Genomic DNA, 21540 nt, shown 5'->3' with positions numbered 1-21540 from the left:
AAAACTGGAGAGATTTCAACCACCTTGGAGTATTGGATTAGACTGCAGTTTCGATAAAACAGAGAAGCTGTCCAAAATCTTCAGGATGCATTTCAACCAAGGCGAGAGCGAAGTACAATGCTCAGGAGAATTGGAAAACACGAGTACAAAATGGGGCTGGGCAGAAGCACTGCAGAAAAAGCCTGAGGACTGCAGAGGATCACTGTGGATAAGCCAACAGCAAGGCAGGACTAGAAATGACCAACTCGAGTTCAAGAGAAACAGGTTTATCTTTGACCAAGTTTCTAATGACAAGGAAACACAAGCCCTGTGTGAAGCTACCTCAGGAGACCACAGCATCTCCGTGACTGGCAGTTTTGAAGCACAGGCTGGGTGACCGCCTGTCGGACAAGACCCAGGGTACTTGACCCTCGCTCTGCAGAGGCACTCGCAGCCACTCGTGGTCCCTCTGGCCCTGCCTTTCTGTGAGCTGCAGGTGCCTGTTCATGACTGCAGCGCCTTAGGGTAGACTGCGACCCCTCACTAAAGAGCTGAGGTCCACAAGGCAGCCAACACATGTCAACGGAGCTCCTCTTTGCTCATGACAGACAAGGCAGTGCAACTTGGGCAAAGGCCTTTCAGTGAGACTCGAGCTGATGTTTGCCACAGGGTAGGGGCACACACCTGCAGCGCCCATGGCTCAGACGGCAGTGAGAACTGTGCCCTGTTGCCTTGAGGCCCAGCTTAAACCCAGTGGCCATGTTCAGCTGCGCTATTCCTAATCCCTTGTCAGCAAGTGGGCACTATCTGGATGGAGTAGAGCTGTGGGTTCTCCATGGGACCCTCAGTCTGACCTCATCCACAGAATAGGCCAACAATTTTGCCTGGTGATTCCTGCATCAGATCTTTTAAAAATAGCCCAGTCCAGCTTTCTTCCCTTCCCCTCCCATGAGGTCACCCAGCAGCACCAACATCTGGAGACACCAGCGGAGCACAGAGAGGCCCTGGCGAGTGCTGAGCTCACCAGTTGCACGTGGCCGATCTCTGGAGGGGTCAGTGTAGGTAACCAGAGCTATCTCTCAGCGCTCAGGTCAGCAAGTACTGCCCTGCCTGAGGCACAGCAGGCAGGGGTGTCTGTGCAGGCAGGGTGACAGCCCCAAGGTGCTGCTCCACCGCTGGCTGGAAGGTCGGCACTGCTAACGTGCCTTACACTGTGCCGCCTAATCGCCCAGGGCAACACTGACACCGAATTATTTCTAAATTTTATTGTCTTGAATTACCTATGACTGGTATTTTTGGGGATTACCTAAGTGAAAACACAGGAGCGGATCTCCTGTAGAGGTGTCTGGATTTATAAATAGATTTACTGCTCCTCTTTGAAGTTCAGAACATACGGCCTCTCACATGGTACAGCCTCGGGCTTAAGAAGCTATCCTTCCCAGGCCAAAAGGCTGTGTTGCAGTTAATTATTTTTTAACAGGTTTAAAAGCCGTGCTTCAGATGATAGACTATTTCAAATTAACAGCAAAGGTAACCGTGCCAAGTGTTGCTGTTCCCTGACTGCACCTTCCCAACGAGGCTCACTGGCTCGCACAGGCAGCACCGAATTCCCAGCACGAGCTTGGTCTAGGGAACAGAAATCTAATTCCCCAGTGCTGCTCTCTAGGGTTTAAGGCAGCTCCTCTTAAAAACAAACATGTTGCAAGATCCAACTGATGAAAGCTGAAGTCTGCAGTCCAAACCAAAAACATTTAGCAAATAAGGCTGAGGGTAATAACTACTGTTACAAATTACCGAAGATGATGGAAGATTGTCTTCATACTGGAAGCACTAGATTTTCAAAATGGGCTTATTAGAAAGACCGTAAAATCAAAATCCTTCTTCTCCCCTTAACGGTACTGACACATATTAATCAGCTGAATGTTCAGAAGTCCATCTTCTTGGTATTAGGCACCTACTTCTACAAGAGATGCTCTCTTAGAGAAAAGCAGAAGGCAGGTGGAGAGCTTTGACAGGCATGCAATGAAAATCTTAGTGTCTGTTCTGGAGTAAGTCAGAACAGACGGTGATGTCAGTTGTCTCTCTAGAGTTAAACTCTACACATGTCAGTGGGCTGTTTGGCCCTACAGATGCAGCCATAGAACAGGGACACGTTATTCTGGTAATTTACCCTTTCCCACCTATATGCACCTTCTTCCCTAAAAAGCTTTGCTGCAGGAAAATGCTTGTCTTGAGAACTGCACGGTTTGAGGAGAGGCTGAAACAGAACTCCTCTAAAACGCTGCCTGACCCTGCTGGAGAGTTCCAAGGCTGTAACCAAACACCATGGAAGAGCTCCTTGGCTTTCTGAAGGTGTGCTCACGCCTTAGGTACATGGATAAAGCCTTGTTCTACCAGATCAACTATGAATTTTACCTTATTCTGGGCAGCCCCACAGTGGGCTACCTAAAAATCATTCTGACAGACCACTACAACAATTCAGGGCCTGGACCACCGAGTTGACATCACCGATTCTCAGACTCTTCTCCAAGGCCCCAGCTGCCTTTGCAGCAGATAGCCCACACACCTACTGGCTGCTTCCTTAGTCAGTGACTTCTAAAAGTGGTCAGAACCTGCCCAGCTCTACTCCCACTGTGCTCACTGAGTACACAGCTAAGCTAGTGTCAACCACATGGATGTTAAACATGTCCTTAGCTCTTCCAGTAAGACAAGGAAGGGAAATCGCTTGCCCCGTCTTTAATTTAACTACCTGTCTTTGTCGGTAAGGCTAGAGGATCATCCCCTCCTTGTGGATAATAATGTAGAGTGATTTTGCTATCCATGGGACTAGTTTAGTTGATGTCGAAGTAGGTGCCAGGGAATTATCTCTGCGTAAGGTGATACAAAACCACCAGCTCTTTTAAAACCACTTTTGCTGAACAGCTACTCATGCCCTTTATACTTTCCACATTTCCTTCTAATGAGAAAGTTTGCTTTGCCACACCAGATTCCAAAGACAGTCTGTTCCAGTGTTAATTTACACTTGGAGCTCCTTCCGCAGCCCCATCTACCTCACCAGCAGCCAATGCAGCTTTCAAAGAGCCACCAGACGTGTTCCAGTACCTGGTTGCTTTGTGCTAGCTGCGCCAAGATGATGACGCTAAAGTTTGGTTTAAAGAATGATTTAGCACCAAATTACCCAAATGATTTATACTGCAACCTGCCCTGGCCCAAAACAGAGCCAATGTTCAAGGCAGCAGAGGGTTCAGAAAGCGCAGGCTTCAGGAGAAGGCGAGGGCACCAGCTGCAGGCAGCTCTGGGGCTGGCCTCCTGGAGGGCTGCAGCTGTCCCCAGCCATAACGCAGGGGGCTTCCTCCACACTGTCACCTCTGCAATCCTCCACCCCATCTCTGCTGAGCAGCCCTGACTGTCCTACCCAGCACATCTGGACGATGTTTCCATCTGAAGGGTTGGTATACACTACCAAATAAGTATATAAATGAAGCAGTGTTACTCTAACAGCTACGCAGACTAAAAATACACTCACTGCAACAACGCAGCAGGGCTCCTAAAACATTTACAGATTTACTTGCTATACGGGATTATTTGAGGCAAAGGAGAAAGTTATACTGTGACCAAAATAACTTCTCTTTTTAAATGTAAACTCCCGCTTAGAACTGTTTGCAAACAAACCAGATGCAATGGTGTCCCCTCTCAGTCCCTGACACAGGTTAAGTGAGACCCTGGGCATTGCAGGTCTTCAGGTGTCCTAGCACCCCTCCATCAGCGAGCCAGGCTGCTGGGTCTACATGCATACAGGAGCAGGGGTCGCAGTCAGAACCACTGGATCTGCACAATCAAAGTCACTTTGACAAGCCACAAGATGCTAGCAAGGAGACAGGGGCTGTCTCCATGTCTAAGCTGTTGGAGCACTGGTGCCAGGGGCTATCCAAGGGGGATACATACAGGCATGAGAGGTAAAACAAGAAACCTGGAGGAAACAAGCTCTCTGTGACCTCCTAAGTAAATAATGGAGCTGCAGGAGAGATTGGCACTGGCTGTGGATGAGGACCAGAACATGCCCTGAGGTTGCGCCACTATGTTATTTTTGGAAAAGGCCAGTGCCTGTGGGCACGTGGTCAGTGGCAGGTTTGTGCCAGACGGTGACCTGCAGCACCTGGTCCAGAATGGGAGATCTTGGGGAGGGGGAAGGAAAGTTGGCTCTTCCCAGGGACCACTGCCCACCTGATCTCCTCCCATTCCAATCTTCTTTCATGCTGCACAGTCACTTCCCTCTAAGAGAAAGAGCAGGAACTACAAAGGAGAGGGCCCGCCATTTAAAGCTCCCTCAGGTAGAGTATTTCTCAGAAATACTGAGATATTTTTGAGAGCACTGGCTGTGCATATGTGTGTTGTTGGCAGAGTATCATTGCTGCAGGATGGCCATACTTGAAACCTAACCAGCTGTGGCAACGCTAATGACAAGGGGAAAAAACAGAAGAGGAAAATAAGACAAGACGCAAAGCAGTTCTGCTGTGCAGGAAACTCTGTTGGGAGTGAAGGAAAGAGGCTGGAGAAAGAGCAGCTCTGTCAGGCAGAACCATCCCGTTCCTGCTTGGGAGGCACAAAAAGTATAAACAAGCTCCCCACACAGCCTGCAAACCCAGACATACCCACTTACATGACAAATCACTGTACACAGGAGAGCAGACCAGAGAGCAATTCCAGTAAAGGCTTCTTTCAAGAACAAGGGCTGGAGGGCTTGTCCCATCACCCAGGGGACTGCTCCCTTTGAGAGTGGCAGGGAGGGACTGGGAGGCGTGGGCACAGCCCCTTTGGTTCCTACCACAGCCATAGCATCCTACAAATGCTGTTATTGCTGGAAAACCCTTCTGGCCCAATGCTACCTTTAGTTTTAAAGGCCAGAGAGCTCCTCTTTTTCCCACTGTGCTGGTAAACGGGCTGCTCTCCTTTTCCAGCCTTGGTGCTGCCTAAGGACGGCGTGTTCTGCGCAGGCAGGAGAGCAAAGTCCCGGCAGCAAAGTCCCATCCAACGTTCTGCCTCTAACACTGACCAGTAGGACCAGCAAAAGTCAGGGCAAGCGTGTACTTTTTGGCGATATGTGAAACAGTAAATAACTGCTTCCTAGCTACCTCATCTACGCCGTTCATGGTTCTTCAGGTCTTGTTATAACCCTTCCCTCAGCCATCGCTGTCAAACTCAACAGTCGCTGTGCTAAGGGAGCTGTTGCACTTGATGTTCATCACTGTTGCTTTTTCCCTGCATCTTTCATTGTTTTATATACATCTATAAACATCTATGACAAAATATGTATAGCACAGAAGATGGGGATTCAGCAGGGCTGTAAAGATGGTTCATGTTTTGTTTTCTACTTCCTCTCTAATAAATCACAGTGCTCTTCCTCCTTGGCTAAGCCAGTGCTCCAGGGAAGGATGCACAGTGCCTCCTCTGAGCAGCAGCAGCTTGGTTAGAACCTGCCATTGTATGTTTGGTCAGGAACATTTTTCCCATGCAAATCCTTTTGCATTTTTTTCCCACCGAGTTTCAACTACTGAACAGTTTTGCTCCCTCCCAAGATCTTCCAGCCTGTGACTGGAGATGTACAGGCATCTCCCCAGCACAGACCTGCGTGGGAGTCTCCTGGTAACACCCCCTTTATTGGGGGAACATCTGTTTCCACCTTTTATTTACACCTTGTAGAGGGATACTAATCCACAAGGCAGCCTTCCCTGTTGTCTCACAACAGCTTGGTTTCCTTTAGCAGTCGCTGAAGAACTACCTTTTCCCAAGTTTTTCAAACGCTCAGGTATGTTATTGTGCTGAAGAGGCCACCCTTATCTTCACACTTGTTATCCCTCTGAGGCCTCTGATGGAGCACTGAGGCAGGACCTTCCCCTGCAGCAAGCTGTGCCAACTCTTCCCAATCTATCGCATGTACCAGGGCATGCCCAACTCTCACAGGTTCAGCCAGCTTGTGCAGAAGCCAGACTTGATTTTTCACAGTTGCTGAGGCTATTTTAAAACAGTTCACCTTATTTGTCACTTGCAATTCTCCTGACACTTACACAGCCTCAGTGGTTAACATCAGCACAAGAACTTTTTGCTCTTCCCTTTGACAGTGCTGATTTCAACTTCAAGTGCTCTTTTACACCTTGGTCCTCCACAGGCACTAGAGATTCCCTGGCAGGCTTCCTCTGAAAAATGTTTTGGTTTTTTTTTGGTTTTTTTTTTTTTGCCTCAGGCACACTGTTCCTCAGTATCTTTTTCTGGCTTGACTTCTTATGGTTTGACATTTAGTTTGCCAGAAATTGTCCTCTTTTCTATTCCCTCACTTGGCTACAATGTCTATTGTTTAAAAGATATCTTCTTACTTCTATGAATCGACATTAATGCGTTACTTAAGCCCGCTGGATTTTTTAGGGTCCTTTTAAAGACTTTTGCAGTGAACTTTTAATCTTTAATCAATCTTCATAACATTTGCCAGCATTTTACCCTAACGGTTATTCTTTTAATATGTTTTCCTATTCTTTTTTAGCCTTTACCTTTGAACTGTAGTATGTACTTCATCATTTCACTTAGTTAAACTAATTCTATCAGTAAGTGTCTACAATTTGAGTTCATTATTTTTTTCCAAGAGGCAGCATCACTTTTCCATTGACATGGACCTTCTCTATCACCCAATATCATTTGTATCCTAGTCCTAAAGAGTCTCACTGATTTAAGAGCGAAGGCTGGTGAAAGCCTGTATTCACTTCTAGTTGAAATGGCTTTATAGGTTGGATGGTATCCAAAGCATGAGCTGAATTTTCCACCTGTCTCACTTGGACACGTAAAATTACCTCATTTATTTAGATACTGTGATCAGCTCTTGCTTATAGAAGAATATTTTTAACACCACCTCTGTGAAGATTCTGTCTGTGTGGGGTAAGCACCTTCCTCCACATGAGCTTCTCTGATTCAATGCATTCACCAGTTAATTAAAAAGAAATCATACACACACGTTGCAGAGCACCTATCTGAATGCTGCACACTAATAAAAGCGAGACATCTGATTCAAAGATTTCTGTCTCCCAGCTACAACAGCAGGAGATTCACACCTTTAATGTGAGTCCTGCTCTGAAACAGAGTGCATCCTTTCTCATGGTGAGGGGCAGCTCGGGCTGGCAGTCTTTTTCTTCATCCACAATCACCCAGAAAGCATTTGTGCTGTACACGGACTCTTCGTCTCTTCATCTGGGGCTACTACAGACAGGATGGAGGTAGGTGGTTTGCAATGAAGTGCTGGATGACCAGAAATGTTCTTCAGATGCTCAAGATGTATTTCTCAAGTGCTTTCCTACAGCAATCCCGCTACAGAGGATCAAGCCCAGAGGATGCCCAGGAAGCACACCATGAAGTGCCAGAGGTAAGGTGGACAGTATGAAGAAGTTGAGGAAAGCTGTAGCATGGAGGACAGACCTGGGATATGAGAGGAAAGCAAAAGCCTCTCCCAGCCCCGCTGGTGGCAGTCTCCTTAGAGATTGCAGTCCAAACGCTGAAAAAGACCGTCTTAGATGGCTGTGTTTTTACTGATCTCTAGGTTTACTCCAGTGATGTTCTCAAGACAGTACTCATAAATATGAACCTCCTCTACCAGGTCTGTTGCAGATTTTTATGTTTTTACAGGGCGAGCTCATTATGGATAATTATGTTTCAGATCATTGCAGAAATAAAGAGCTACCAGAGTTGGCCTGTGTATCGCAAACATAAAACTGTTTTAACACTAAAAGGAATTATGTAATCCTGAATTTACAACATTTTAAAATGTATTAAGGCAGATCAGCTGGGCTCAGGGCTAGAATTACGATGTGCTGCCCAAACACAGTTCAGCGTAGCAGAGATGGCAACGGTAATCTGACGGATTGGGAAGCAAATCTTCTCTTCGCTTTGCAGCACAGCTCTCGGCACAGGGCCTTCTGCGACGCTCGGTGGGAGAGCATACCTACATGGCAGTATGGGCATCCAGGGTTAACGGACACCTAGAAGACAGGGTCTCTGCAGCGAGAAGCATAAACATTCAGTTCTAAACTGAATTTGGCTCCTTCTGCAACTCCATACTGGCATCCATACTGGCAGCTAATGTCACGGGTTTCTTTTTTCTTCTACTTCGCAGATTTTATAGAAGTGTGTCTTTTATATGGAAAAAACAATCTGGTGTAATAACTCGAACACTGGCGTTGGAAATACTAAGTACGAAGTCCAATTAATTTATGACTCATTCTCTACCCCCTTCGTGAACAACATGTTCCCAAGAAAATGCCATCTGCAGCATTTATCCTGCCTATACAGGGAAGACCAGTCACACTGGAGCTTGGCCTGCTCCACCACACAAACCCCAAGAGACAGTCTTTTTTTGTATTAATGAAGGGGCAAAAAGGCACAGAAGATCCTCTGAAATCATCTTCCTGTTCTTTTGAATACACAAAAATAGGTTACTCATTTAGCAATTTAGGTAAACAGCTCGTTATGAAAAGTCATTGGGGAATAAGATATTATGATTTCATTTCTTGATTGTTTCCTGTCTAACTAAATAAACATGAACTCAAGTGACACAGATTCCATTACTCTTGTGCGCAGATTCCTGAATGATGTCTTTCATACTTTTCTGAATAATTTAATCTCCTTTCTGTCAAAGACAACATATATTAACAGACAATGGTTGGGGAGAGCAAAGTCTCTCAAAGACAGCAAAATCTGTTGAAAACTTCTCTTTAAGGTTGAATCTAGGCAATGATCGATTCTGATGTTCAAAGAAATGTAGGAAAGTTTGGGGGAGGTATTATGTTTCGATAAACTGTGCTTTTACATCGCTTTGAACAGAGAATGGGAGTGAGAACAGCAGCATCTTACAACATGACTAAAACCTGTCATTAAAATTCCTTGATAAAGTATGTTCTGCCACGATTCCAATCCTGACCTCTACAGCACAGCTTTACCTGAGCACGAGAGCTGAAGTACAGCTGTGACATTAGCAAACCATCCTAATTACAGCAGAACCATAGCGACCTGACCTGATACTTGCCCACAACTGCACACAAGGGGTGGCAGAATCTCCCCGTTTCTCAATCCAGGTTCAGTAATCGGTTATTGCAGTGAGGTCTAACCCAGAGCTAACCACAGCTCAGATTCCTCCCTAGTCAGGCTTCACCAAACTACTTTTATCCCGCAACTGGCAGCCCAAGAAGCAGAAGGGTGGCGTTTTCAAAATAGCCCGTAGGTTTACGGCATGGAGACATTCTCAGATATATTTCCCTGCATCCTGGTTTAGAGATCTTGATGCTTTGAAGGATTCTCAGTGACCTTCCTGAAAAACCTTAGCCGTCGCCCTTCTTTCATCTCACAGATAGGTTGCAATCCTACATACACAACTTCCAGAGCCTTCTGCTCACACACTATAGCTTATAAGGCTGTGCTGAGTTCTCAGCACTTTTTGCTAAAGCCAGATATAAAAGCAGAAACAATGAGGGAAGTATCTCTACAGATCATGCTGGTGTGGCCAAGAGATGTGCTCTCTGTACCTACTAGAGTGGCTGAGCTTCTCAGCCTGGGGCCAAGGACAGCAGCTGGGAGATGGAGCCACACAGACTGAGTTGTGGCTTCTAAGCGTGATGAGAAGAATGAACCAACAGCTAGAGATAGCTGGGGCCATCAGCCTCCTGGAAACCATTCCCAAGCCATCCCGAGTGAGAGAGAAGGATACCCAAAATGTTAAGCAGCAACCTTCAGGGAAGCAGCTGCTGTTGAGCGGTACGTATTGTTTTAGATCTTCCTCATTCAATGACTGACTGAGAATTTTACTTCTTGCTCTGAAAGACGGAAATGGCATCTTTTGTTTGCTTGACCCTGAAAGGCAGAGGAAGTTGGAGACTTTATTTATTTAACCCCAAGACATGGGAACTTACAGAACATTGTCACTTCCCAAAGAGCTTTTGTTTTTATTTTCCTTCTCAGCCTGTGTGGGTTCTGTTTGCCTTATGGATTTTTCACAGACAGTTTGCTACCAGCCTTGGACATCTGTGAGTGGCCTGCACATGGCTGCAAGTTGAAAAGAAGGTTCTTTGTAGCTGCATGCAAATAATCATGCTGCTTGATGGCAGAAACAGGTCTAGCTTTGATCAAAAAGCCTTACCACTAGATTGTTATTGACCTTTTTCATTAGAATGGGTGTTATTTCAGAGCACTTTTGAAGTCTGTAACATCAGTATGATGATGGATGCTAGGAAAGAAGGCTGAGGAAACTGGTTGCAATCACAAGCTGGCCAGCACAACAGAGCACACGGACTTTGCAAAACTCACCATCCCATTCGCAGTACATTTCTGCCCTTAGGAGACTACTTTGCTGTTGTGTGTCACGACAAAAAAAAAAGGAGCAGGGCTCCTTAAGAACCCTGAAACATACAAGCTACAGAGGGTCAGGCACACAAACAGCCCTCTCAAAGGCAGACTGTGACATCTATCCAGAGTCTTTGTAAAAAATTCAAAACTCTCTCTGTCATGGCTGCCAACTCCCAGAAAATGAGCCTCAGACCTCACCAGGGGCTTTCTCATCAGGTCTTTCACTTTTGTTTGGCTGTGAGTGCAGACACCAGCCTTCAGTTTAGAGACAGCAAACGACGGAAGGACTTTCAAGTAAGGGCAACTGTTCTGCACAGGGATCCTAGTGAAAAAGGCCGCCTTAGCCTTAGTGCTGCTAAGGCCACCAGTACTCACGGTGAGCACACACCTGCACAGACATACACAGCTGCTCCTACCAAGAGGACGTGCAAGCTGTGAGAGTGCCTAACCTCACCCTAGGGAGAAATGCATTAACAGAATGGGCTAAATGCTGAATGCTGTCTCCTACGCTGAACGGCTGTGCACACGTTAGCACTTTAGTGTGCTGCAAGGAGAGGACTACTGGTGGCGTGTGTGGTGCTGCAAAGCTGCAGGCATTCTGCAGAGACAAAGGCTTGAGCTTTGGGCAGGAAGAGTGGCTTAGCTATGCTGTACTCTATAGATTATTTTGATCCAAAGATCGATCTTATAACCCACTGCATTTTTTACAGAAGTTAAGTAAATAGAAAGCTAATCGCAGATGTTTTCATTTAAACTTCAAGAAAGGCACCGCCTATATGTCAATCTGGAATTGGTGTAATGAGCCAACAAGACTCTGAATTACAATAAAAGCAAATTTAGGAATGAAATCTACTGGAGACTTAACTGGTCTCAAGTGCATAGTTAGATTTCTAAAATAATAGCTGCGATCCAGCATAACAAACATGACTTGCTTAAAAACAAAAGCCAGAGTTTAATTGTACATTGCAGTTGGCTTTCATTCCCATGAGAAACTGCAAGATATTTCTTTTTGGAATGATTTCTCAGTAAAGGCACACCAATGGTGCCCGCAAACCCATGTACATCAGGACAAGGACTACCCAGTCCTGCCTTTTTCCTTCCAGGCTTACCACCCCTAACGTCCTTATGTACCATCAGGCAGATATTCTGCGGCACTGCTTGTGTCCACAAATGCCGGGGCTTTGCCGTTGGGCAGAGGAGGTCAAAACGTGGACATGGCTGGCTGCAGGGGCCAAGGGGAGAGCTGTACCCAGGGAGAGCAGCCAGCAGGGGAATGGGAGAAGGGTAAAGGGCTCGCGAGAGCATCTGAGGAGGCAGAAAGGGAGGAGCTGACAGCAAGTACTGGCTGTGAACTGGGGGTGGCCCAGCAGGCTTGGAAAGGGGTTTGGAACAGGGCGGGGAAGGAGGAGAAGAGGGTAAGAGGGGGAGAACTAACAGGTACTGGCATGTAATGAATTACTATAGTTTTAAAAAAATGATTAATACTTAAATGTATTTAACATGTTAACATATGAAACATTTAAATATTTAAACATACTGCTGTGTACCTGCACAGAAGCCCACAGAAGGGGATTTCGCTGGCTTACCATGCTTGCAAAGGGGCATGGGCGATTCAGGCTGACCAGGAGAAGAAGCACATAGGAAAAAGTTACATGGTAATGGCCATTTTTACTTTTTTCCAATATGCAACAACTGAATAGTTTTTATCAAGTTTTTAACTTGAAAACGAGTAACATACTGTTATTGCTTTGTACAATATTGTTCTCTTATTTCCACCTTATTGAATGCATGCGTGTGCACATACACGCATCAGTCTACTACAAAATTTTTGCCATTAGCTGCACAGCACTGGGACTGCCACTGGCCAGGCTTACCCCAGTTCTTCCCTCCAAGAAAAACTCTCCCAACTGTAAACCTGATTTTGCTTCGTACACTGGTGAAAACTGCCAGACCGATCTCACACAACCTCCATGCAGAGTCATGCAGGACAGTGACTGACAACTCCTTTTACTTCCTAATCTTTGCCCATACCTGTTCTCTGTCTCTGCAGCTGGTGGTAGGAATGGCTCAAGCCAACTGAAGGCAGAGTCTCTAGCGAAGCTCAGAAGGCACTCAAGCAACCAAAATGCAATCAGAAAAGGATGATGGTCCTACTAGGAAAAGACTGTCCAAGTAGTTCGAAGGGTTCTTGGATTAGCAGTAAGCTGTTTCGTGTTTGGAAAGTGTCACGGCTAAACTGTAATACACAGACAAATAAAGATCCTGCAGAAGAAAGCAAGTGACGGAAGTCCTGAAAAAGTTCCAAAGCACAGACCACTTTCATTCCCTTTATCTCCTCTGCCAGGCTGGTGGCAGCAAAAAGGAAGAGCAAGGAAGTGGCAGTGGAAAAGGTTTCCCTTCCTCCACAGAGATCTAGCTGAGGCACAAGAAAAGGCAGGAGGGGACAAGTTCTTTCTCTGAAAGTTTTGCCAGTTCCTCCCAGGGAGACCTGTCCTCTTCTAGCAGCCAACTCTCTGCAGGTGGACAAAGAATTAAGGTGGGCTTAAAGAACAGCAGACAGCTGGGAGGAAAGCTTTGCTGTCAGCTAACTTCCAGATGCTTGTTCAGGACGTGCTCAGTCCCCACGGAGGCAGAATAGGGTGTAGAAGCAACGTTCTCAAAGGAGAGAAATGGGTTCTTCTCCAGGCAGAATTTTTAGTGAATCATCTCCAGGTAATCTACTAATAATCAAATTAAAAATCAAGACAAGTTACCTACTGGCTTCTGTGTATCTTGTGATTTTTTTCCTAATACCTGGCTGAGTGTCACAGAGGAAACAGTGTTTGATGCTGTTGTTTACTTAATGCTATCCTTGTGTCTCATCTGTTTCAACATCTCTGCCCAAATCCCTGGACGTGTTTTTTTTTATTTCCTGGATTATGCTGATGTTCTGAAGAACTCAAGTAACTAGAATTTCACAATGTTTCATTATTAACAAAGGATAAGATTTGTCACTGGATTCTGATGTGTATTTTCCAAATTCTATTTCCTCCAACAACTGAAAAGTTATTTCAAGTGATACAAGACTCAGTAACATGTAAGAAGAAATACTTTGCAATCTTGAAAGAGTGTTTGTTCTTCAAGTGATAAAGTGCCCATTTGCATGTGATAATTCAGCTCGGCAAGAAAAGGATTTTTGTAAAGGACATGAAAAGGGAATTTCAGGCAGATAAATGCCAAAAATAATTCTGATACATCTAATAAAAATTCCCCTAAGATAGCTGGTTATAGACTATCACACCCTACTTACTGTATGGCATGGGAAAATTTAATTATCAAAATGCTGAAAGCCTGAACTGGTATTTTTTTTCTTAGTTTATGGAAATTTGCATCATCAGATAATGTTCTCGGCATGCCTGAATTTAACAAAAACATTTGAGTTTATGATTCACTTGTACTGTTAAACACTTAAGTTTTAAAAAGCATTACGTCCACAGATATTCAGAAAGTAAAGTTTATACTACTACAGGATTCACGATGTGTTTTGATGACTGTGACAGTGACCCTGTGCCCCAAACATGTCCTAACTTGGCAGCTCCTCACCATATGAATTAATGATATATTTATACAGTTCATGTCCTGTCTTTCACGTGGGACTAAGATGCAGATCAAGAATATTTCACTAATAAGCCTGTGCTCCTAGTGCAAAGCTGTTTTCTCTGCCATCCTGCAGCACTGTAACATGATTATTATTAATCCTGACCATGCCGTGCTGAGAGGTCCCACTCACGCTGAGTGTTGTATAACAGAGCGGTAAACAGCTGAGGAAGCTGATGGAAGGCAGTCAGCATCCTAACAAACCAGGAAGGCCAAGGAATTTACCCTGCTAAGCAGGCGCAGGAAAAACCCAAAGGAGAGGATGAGGACAGTCTCCACACTCGACAGGATCTTTGCAGCCACCAAGTTAGAGAAACTAGATCACATTCAAGTAACCCTTAATCAGCTGTGCATAAATCACTGGGACTGGATGGCACCGCCCCCGTCCTCGCAGGAGCTAGAATGAGATACTGCAGAACTGCTGGCCAGGCCATGCAACCTCTCATTACAGTCCCGGTGACCAGGCTCTGGTGATTTGCCAGCACCCCAGCTCCAGCGGGGACCCCAGCAACTAAAATGACCAGCCTGACTTCTTTTTCAAATCTACAAAGACAGACATTTGGTCTAAGTTTGGTTTCCACATACAAGTTAGGCACATCTCTGAAATTATCGTTCTCTCTCATGTTTTGGACTTACCATTGATGTTTACAGCTGGCAAAACTATAGACATCTTTGGTCTTCTGGTCTTGTTATGTGTGGTGGCTGGCAATAACAGGTGGTCCTGGAAAATAGGGGAAAAGATGTGTTAAATCTACCCTGGAAGTACAGAGCTGGGAAAATTCCTTTCCATTCTGTCTTACAGGCATTCCACATAAAACTATTTATGACAGCTTAGCAAACTCAAATTGTTGAGGGAGTCTTCCAACAGTCACAGCAATTGTTCATGCTGTGTAACAGAGAAGAAATCCCTATCGCATGCAGCAGAATATGAAAAAGCCTTGATCATGTGGAAAGAGATGGAAACTACTATTAGGCCCTTGTTCAACAGAGTACTTATGTATATGATTAAAGTAATTCAACTTGACTTCAATGATATTTAAACATGTGGTTAAGGGCTTTGCTGAACTGGAGCCTTTACTTGCAGCGCTGTCTGCTTTATAAATAAATGTCATCTTGCTGTATCTATGTCAAGCCCTACACCGCATGCCTCGTGCAATAGGACTGTATCAGTCAGGGTTGTGACGGGGTGTGAAATAGGAGCTCTGCTGACAAAACGTACCAGAGAAGTTCAACGGCAAAGCTGTGCTTTAGTAGCTTATCTCAGCTTCGAGGTGGCTGGATGCTGCTATAAGACAGCAGTGTTCAAACTAACTACCCCAGGTTTTGGCAGTGCAACCTGCATCTGCAGGAGATGCTCTGGATGTGGACCTGACTTGCCAGGAAAAATGCAGCTTTTCTGCAGTTTTTTAGCTGTTGCTGAACTCAAGTTGCTCAACTTGCAGCCTGGGAAAATATGGTTCTGCCCTTACCAACAGAAGTAATAGAACGTAAAGCGCCAGTCCAAGCATCTCCCATATTATTGTGCTATGCTGATGTAGACAGACCAAAAAAAGACCGCTAAGGACAGGGGAAGCATCGCATGCCTTGCAAAGCTTAGCTTCCCTCACAGAAGGTTGCTTCACTGCACCGCCTCAGTATGCAGTGGGCGTTGCAAGGGAAATGTATTTGCTCTCTCTTAGTAATTAGGAACAAAAGACTGTGTTTAGACAATTGACAAATTGAGTTTAAATTTCTGACTCTGGCTCTAAGTGAAATGAAAACCTGCCAGTCACTAAGTATCTCTTCCAGGTCCCAAAGAATTAACAGAAAGGTTTATTTTCCCAGCCCCTGTGTTTGCCCCCTCCCAATCCCAGCAATGCCAAACTCACTCCCAGTACCTCTGAAAAGGATGAAAGCCAGCAGTTGTCACCATGTTAAACAGGCGGAGACCAACTCATTAAGAAGTCTTTGCAACTGTCCTTTGCAACCAGATCTAAACATCTGTCGTTCACTTTACAAGAGCCAGCATCTACCTCACATGGCTAAAAAGCAGAAGCAAGTTCGATGCTCTCATCTCATTTCATGCTTTCCCATTTGTAAAACTCCCACGATATTTTACAAACCCAGCATTCAAGAAACTTTACATGCAGCTTTTCAGCTCCCTGCTTAAGGGTAAGAACAGGCACGCAAACACCTCATGCTTTTAGGCAAGGTTATCTTTTTGGCAGACAGAATAAGACTTCCATCAGGACACAGTTAACTTCTTAATGCCAGGGTAACTGTATTTTCCCCATTTCAGTACCTAAACACTACACTGTCATGTCTAAGATGCAGGGAACTGAGTTACACAGGAGGTTAGGTATTAAATAAGTCAAGGTAGTCTGCAGATACATTGCAGAAATACCACTTTTTTTTTTCCCCACCAAAAAAACCCAAACCCAAAACCAAATGACTGACCATGAGAAGAAAACATTACTTCAATAAACGACTGTAATTAAAACCATCTTGGTACCAAAATTATAAAACCACTCTGGCATAATTCTCAGACTACATATGTAATTCCCATCTCGTTTCTGATCCACTGAGATTAAGACAACACTCAGGAAGACAATGAACTTTACAGAAAAACTGTTCTTGAAATTCAGCGTTCCCGAGGGAAGAGGCCAAAGATAAGACATCCATTAAAACTACATTTTGCAACAACGTCCTCGCTGTGATTTGATGACGATTTTTAAAATCACTTTAAAAAAATGCTTATCCTGTTCTTTTTTTTTTTCTTTTTCAGTGCTTCTGAGAGCCCACAACATCATTACCTAGCAAAATGCAAGTACTGCAGATTACAAGTAACTACTATTTTTTCGCTAACGTATCTGAAGATAGGTACATTAATCGATGCTGGCTTAGTTTTGTTTATAATGACACCTTTATTTACTGTAAGTATAAATTGTATTAAGAATTATCACAAAGACTTAACAACTGGAGTACCTCTACAGAAGTAACATCAGTGTCACACAGAACCACAGGATGGTCAGGGTTGGAAGGCACCTATGGAGACCATCTAGTCCAACCCCCCGCTAAAGCAGGGTCTCCTCCAGCAGGCTGCAGAGTCACGTCCAGGCAGGTTTGAGCGTCTCCAGAGGAGACCCCATGGCCTCTCTGGGCAGCCAGTGCAAGGGCTCCGTCACCCTCAAGGTAAAGTTCTTCCTCACGTTCAGATGGAACCACCTGTGTTGCAGTTTGTGCCCGCTGCCCCTCGTCCTGTCGCTGGGCACCACTGAAAAGTGTCATGACAGAAATGCCAAATTCCTGGATAGCAACAAAATAAGGGAAATTCCTCTGGCACCTCCTGTACGATTACCTTTCTTGGCTGCACCATGAAAGGTTCAGGCTGGATGTTCAGAAACAGTTTTTCACTCAGAGCATGGTGCAATCCCGGAACAGGTCAGCAAGAGAGCTAGGGGATCTTGGAGTTTTCCAAGCCCCAGAGCCACGGCTGCCCTTATCTACTGTCAGCAACAGTTCTGCTTCAAGGGAGAAAGTTGGGCTAGGCACCACCAGAGGTCTTCTCTACCCATTTTGATGATCTTACGATTCTCTTTCTGCAGTCCACAGGACAGATGCTGGCAGTACCAGCTTCTCCTAACAGTCCTATGGTAACCACAGGGGCAGCGCAAACACCTCAGACTTGGCCTTTTACAAGCTCTGCATCTCCTCCATCATGGTTAAATTCAAAGACTTGGCTCAGACTCACCTGCAAGTAACAAATTGTACACCATGACTACAACACAGCCAAGCTATGCAATAATACTGCTGGGCAGGTTCAGATTCCACTAAACTGATTTGCTGGAAAACAATACTTTAAACCTTGCATTGAAAATGAGATGTAAAATTCACATTTCTTAGTTCTGGTATTAAAAAAAAAAATAGTTTCTAGGTGAGGCAGGAGTTAGATTTAATCTCAACTAATTTTAGACTTCTGTGAATGATGTTTCAAGAGCTGCAAAGAAGAAACAAGCAATTCACTACTATCTGCATTCTTTCGTCATGATCTGGATTAAAACAAAAACGGTGAGTAATTTTCTGTTACATCAGTCAACTAAAGCAGGCAGGTATTTTGCTCTACACTAAGACAGCACTGGAGACAACAGGAGCTCCAGAGAAGCCTGATGCTCTCCAGTGACTCCCATGAGAATGAGGTCTAGTTCAGACCAGTCAACCAACATCCAAACGCCTGAAGCTGTATGAAGTGAATCCCACCCAGCTGTCCTCCTTTCCCTGCCTCAGGAGAACCAAAGGAGTGTTGTTTTCTAGACAATTACAGACATTCAAAACCAAAGGACTGTTAAGGAGGACAGATACACAAAATGTCAATATTCTAAATCAGTCTAACCTAGTGAACCTATTTTACACATGGCAGGCCCAACACATCCTGCTCAGCCACACAAAATCCTGTTAGACAGAAACAGATAAGATAAAAATTTTGCTGCCTATTATCTGTACACCATTGGCAGTAACCCCTCCGCACACAACCTGACAAGATCAACTCACCAGATCTGATATAAAGTCCACAGGGAACCATTTTCGATGCAGCTGAAGGCATTAAAACTAACTTCCCGTTAGCTTCCAGACTCTGAAATGTCTCCCAAACCTACACAGCAAAGTGGTACGTTCACGTATCCATTCACCTGCTGCTGTTTTACCGGACCAGTTTGAGCGGTAGGAGGGAAGACCCAGGGCCTTCTCTCCCACAGCAGACAGCGAGACAACAAAGTAATTTCCACTCGTGTTTGTGTATCCAAATGTGCTCTGGAGTTGCTGCACAACTCCTCAGTGTTTCAACGCCACCTTTGGAGAAGCCAGTCATGTAAGAAACCAGTCAGCTAGAAGTCCAAACTGCTACTGGGAGCTAACGTGCAAGACACATGGATTAGATACTGCCTACCTCTACTAAAGCCAGCCGTTTTTTAAAATCTGGAATTAGGGAAATTTATCCATCTCCCTAATAACCTTTATCTTTTATATGCAGGAGTGTCCCTCTGACGACTAGTCCTAATTTGCAACATTTCATAACTACCCTCATTCTACACTGAAGGCAAAGGTAGCAGCCGGTACGCTGCAGAGCATCATAAATATTCTGCCTACAGTTTAGGAACCTCCAACATTCTCAAGCCCAAATGTCTTCATATAGTCCACAACTTTTATTTAAAAGCAATACCTGATTATTTATATGCAACATAAATGAGTGGATGGGTTAGTGACTGGGAAGATATTAGGCATTTAGAAACACTGTTTGAACACATATCTGAAACATTAACTATCTTCTCCTATCCTGTCCTATCCTGTTCTGAAATATGCTGAATTGCATCCCAGAGGGGTGTGTGATGTTATTACTCACCCCTAATTTTAAACACTAGACAAAAAAAAACCCTATCTAAAATTAAAATGCTGGTTTGTGATATTAACACATGGTATAAAACTGAAAATGAATAAAAGCAAATCCTGCAAGTCAGCATCTGGCCCGCAAGCATGAACGTCAACCAGAGGCAGAATAAATCACAACTATTACCCAGCAACAGATGGCCCTGGCTTGGGCCAAGATCTGCACTTAGATGAGATGACAATTTAAACAGACGATGCAGACCTGAGACTGCTGGCAGAATGACTGGAAAAATATCAGCCTGGAAAGACAGTATTTCAAACACAACCCTAGCTTCAGCATTCTCATTTTGCTTTTGATCACCTCTACAATCCAGTGATATTGAAGCCAGATGAGACGGACAGACAGATAAATATAGATATAGATACTAAAAAACTAGCCACAAATGTATTACCTTAATTTAATAAGTTGGAATACAGAGACACATTTTTTTCAGGGGATAAGGTCTGAAGCTGTTACTTGTTAAATTTCTGATTAATAACCACGTTTATTAAGTCCTTCCCACCACAAAACATTCAGGACACTATTATTAGAATACAATTAACCAGAGTTGTAAACGCTTAGAAATTAGGCACCTCTATAGAATTAATTAATTCTTTTTACTCTGCTGGCTAATTCAGTGCCTGCTGATCTGCTTCTGAACTCAACAACACATGGAACTGAAAATAAAGTTTTTAAGGCTTCTTACATAAGATCAGTGTTGTCAGGGCTCTAACAGGGATTAAGCTTTGGAGCCTCATGTATTTCTAACCCCCACAGTCAACTGGCAATAGAAATCCTGTTCCACTGTGCTAGAATATTCCAAAACCCACTGCCTCTGCAGCTTCAGCCTGAGTCTTATGACATGTGGTTTGGTTCCCAAAGTTCCCACTACCTAGATACATGAAAACTTGTGGGCATCTTGGCTTTCATTTAAAAAAAATAAAACAATTGTTTCTAACTCTCATAGCTAACAGACATAAAGAAAACCTCATCGCTGCATACCATGAAGTTTCATTAAACAGAGAAAACATGCTCAAAGGGTCTTTTTGGTATTTTTTTTTTTTAACTGTCATCATTTTGGAAGTTGGATTCTTAGCTTTTAAATTATTAGACTTGGCAATATTGCTTGGTTTGTTTTTTGCAATGCATGTCCCGTCAGCAACATGCACCCAGCAGCAGCCACCTCCCTGGGGAGCAGTTTGCCCCCTCACTACAGGCAATTTGTGGAGCTCCTCCTCCATTTCTGTGTGTTTGAAAGAAACACGAACGAATTAATCCTTGCAGCATGCTTTTGAGAAGGAAAATATTACCAGTGCTATGCAGAATGTTTAGAGATGTGCACGCATTTGAGGGATGCCCAAGTGACAGGGGACACAAAGGAACGGATTTCCAAACCAGCCAAGGGTCTGCACTCCCAGCATGAGCTGTCTTTCCTCCCATCCCTAAGGTTACTTATCTATCAAATTAATTCCCCTACATTTTTCTTACCTGCTGTGCTTAGGTAGGGATAAGTATCTTTCAAAAGCCTTTTCTACTGTCTTGAGGAAAAACATTACCTACTAGAAAATAATGAACATAACTTGATTTAAACATGCTTTGTTGCAGTGTATTTAGCACATCTGCCTACGTAACCACTGTTTGTCACGCTGTCGAAGGGCAAGCCATGCCTCTGACCCTTCCCAGCGGTTCGGAGCGTGTGCCCTGCAAAGTACAGATGTGATCCGTGTGGGAGCCACGACTCCACTCCTGCAAGACAGACTCTCTTGCTTCTGACAAGGACTTTGCCAAGGTGTCCGAATGAGACCCACTCTTCGTTAAGAGATCCATCTCCGATGAGCTAAGGATAATCTTTTAAAAAACAAATGACATTTGTTACTTTACAGGAATAAGAGCTCCAAGGAGACTGGATTAAAATACCAAAGGAAGACCTTCATGTGCTGTTCTTGTAATGCGCTGTTCTCGTAATTTGCCTTGATGAGGAGATTTGATCTTTACCATTGCCTTGGAGACCAGCTATGGACGAGAATACTGCAACTAACGATAGCTGCCAGAGCAGAGTGGGCAAATAAAGCCAGGCGCCTCGGCATGCCAAAGGGTACTCTGTCCAGGCAGCTTCACAAGACTTCTTACAGTAAACAAACGCTGTAGCTGGA

The 21540-nt window shown here is 44.4% G+C and overlaps 1 protein-coding gene across 2 annotated transcripts in view; it reads right to left on the bottom strand.

The window, feature by feature from the left end:
* The window catches only part of ATF6 (activating transcription factor 6), an 81587-nt gene that overhangs the window by 5136 nt on the left and 54911 nt on the right, over positions 1 to 21540 (bottom strand). For both annotated transcript variants that reach the window (XM_037403881.1, XM_037403882.1), the window contains exon 15: positions 14626 to 14710. In XM_037403881.1, coding sequence (XP_037259778.1) covers positions 14626 to 14710 — 85 coding nt within the window. The remainder of the gene's footprint in view (positions 1 to 14625; positions 14711 to 21540) is intronic.

Source organism: Falco rusticolus, chromosome 11, assembly GCF_015220075.1.
Source record: "Falco rusticolus isolate bFalRus1 chromosome 11, bFalRus1.pri, whole genome shotgun sequence".
NCBI classification, from domain to species: domain Eukaryota; kingdom Metazoa; phylum Chordata; class Aves; order Falconiformes; family Falconidae; genus Falco; species Falco rusticolus.
This window is presented reverse-complemented; position numbering and strand designations above follow the sequence as displayed.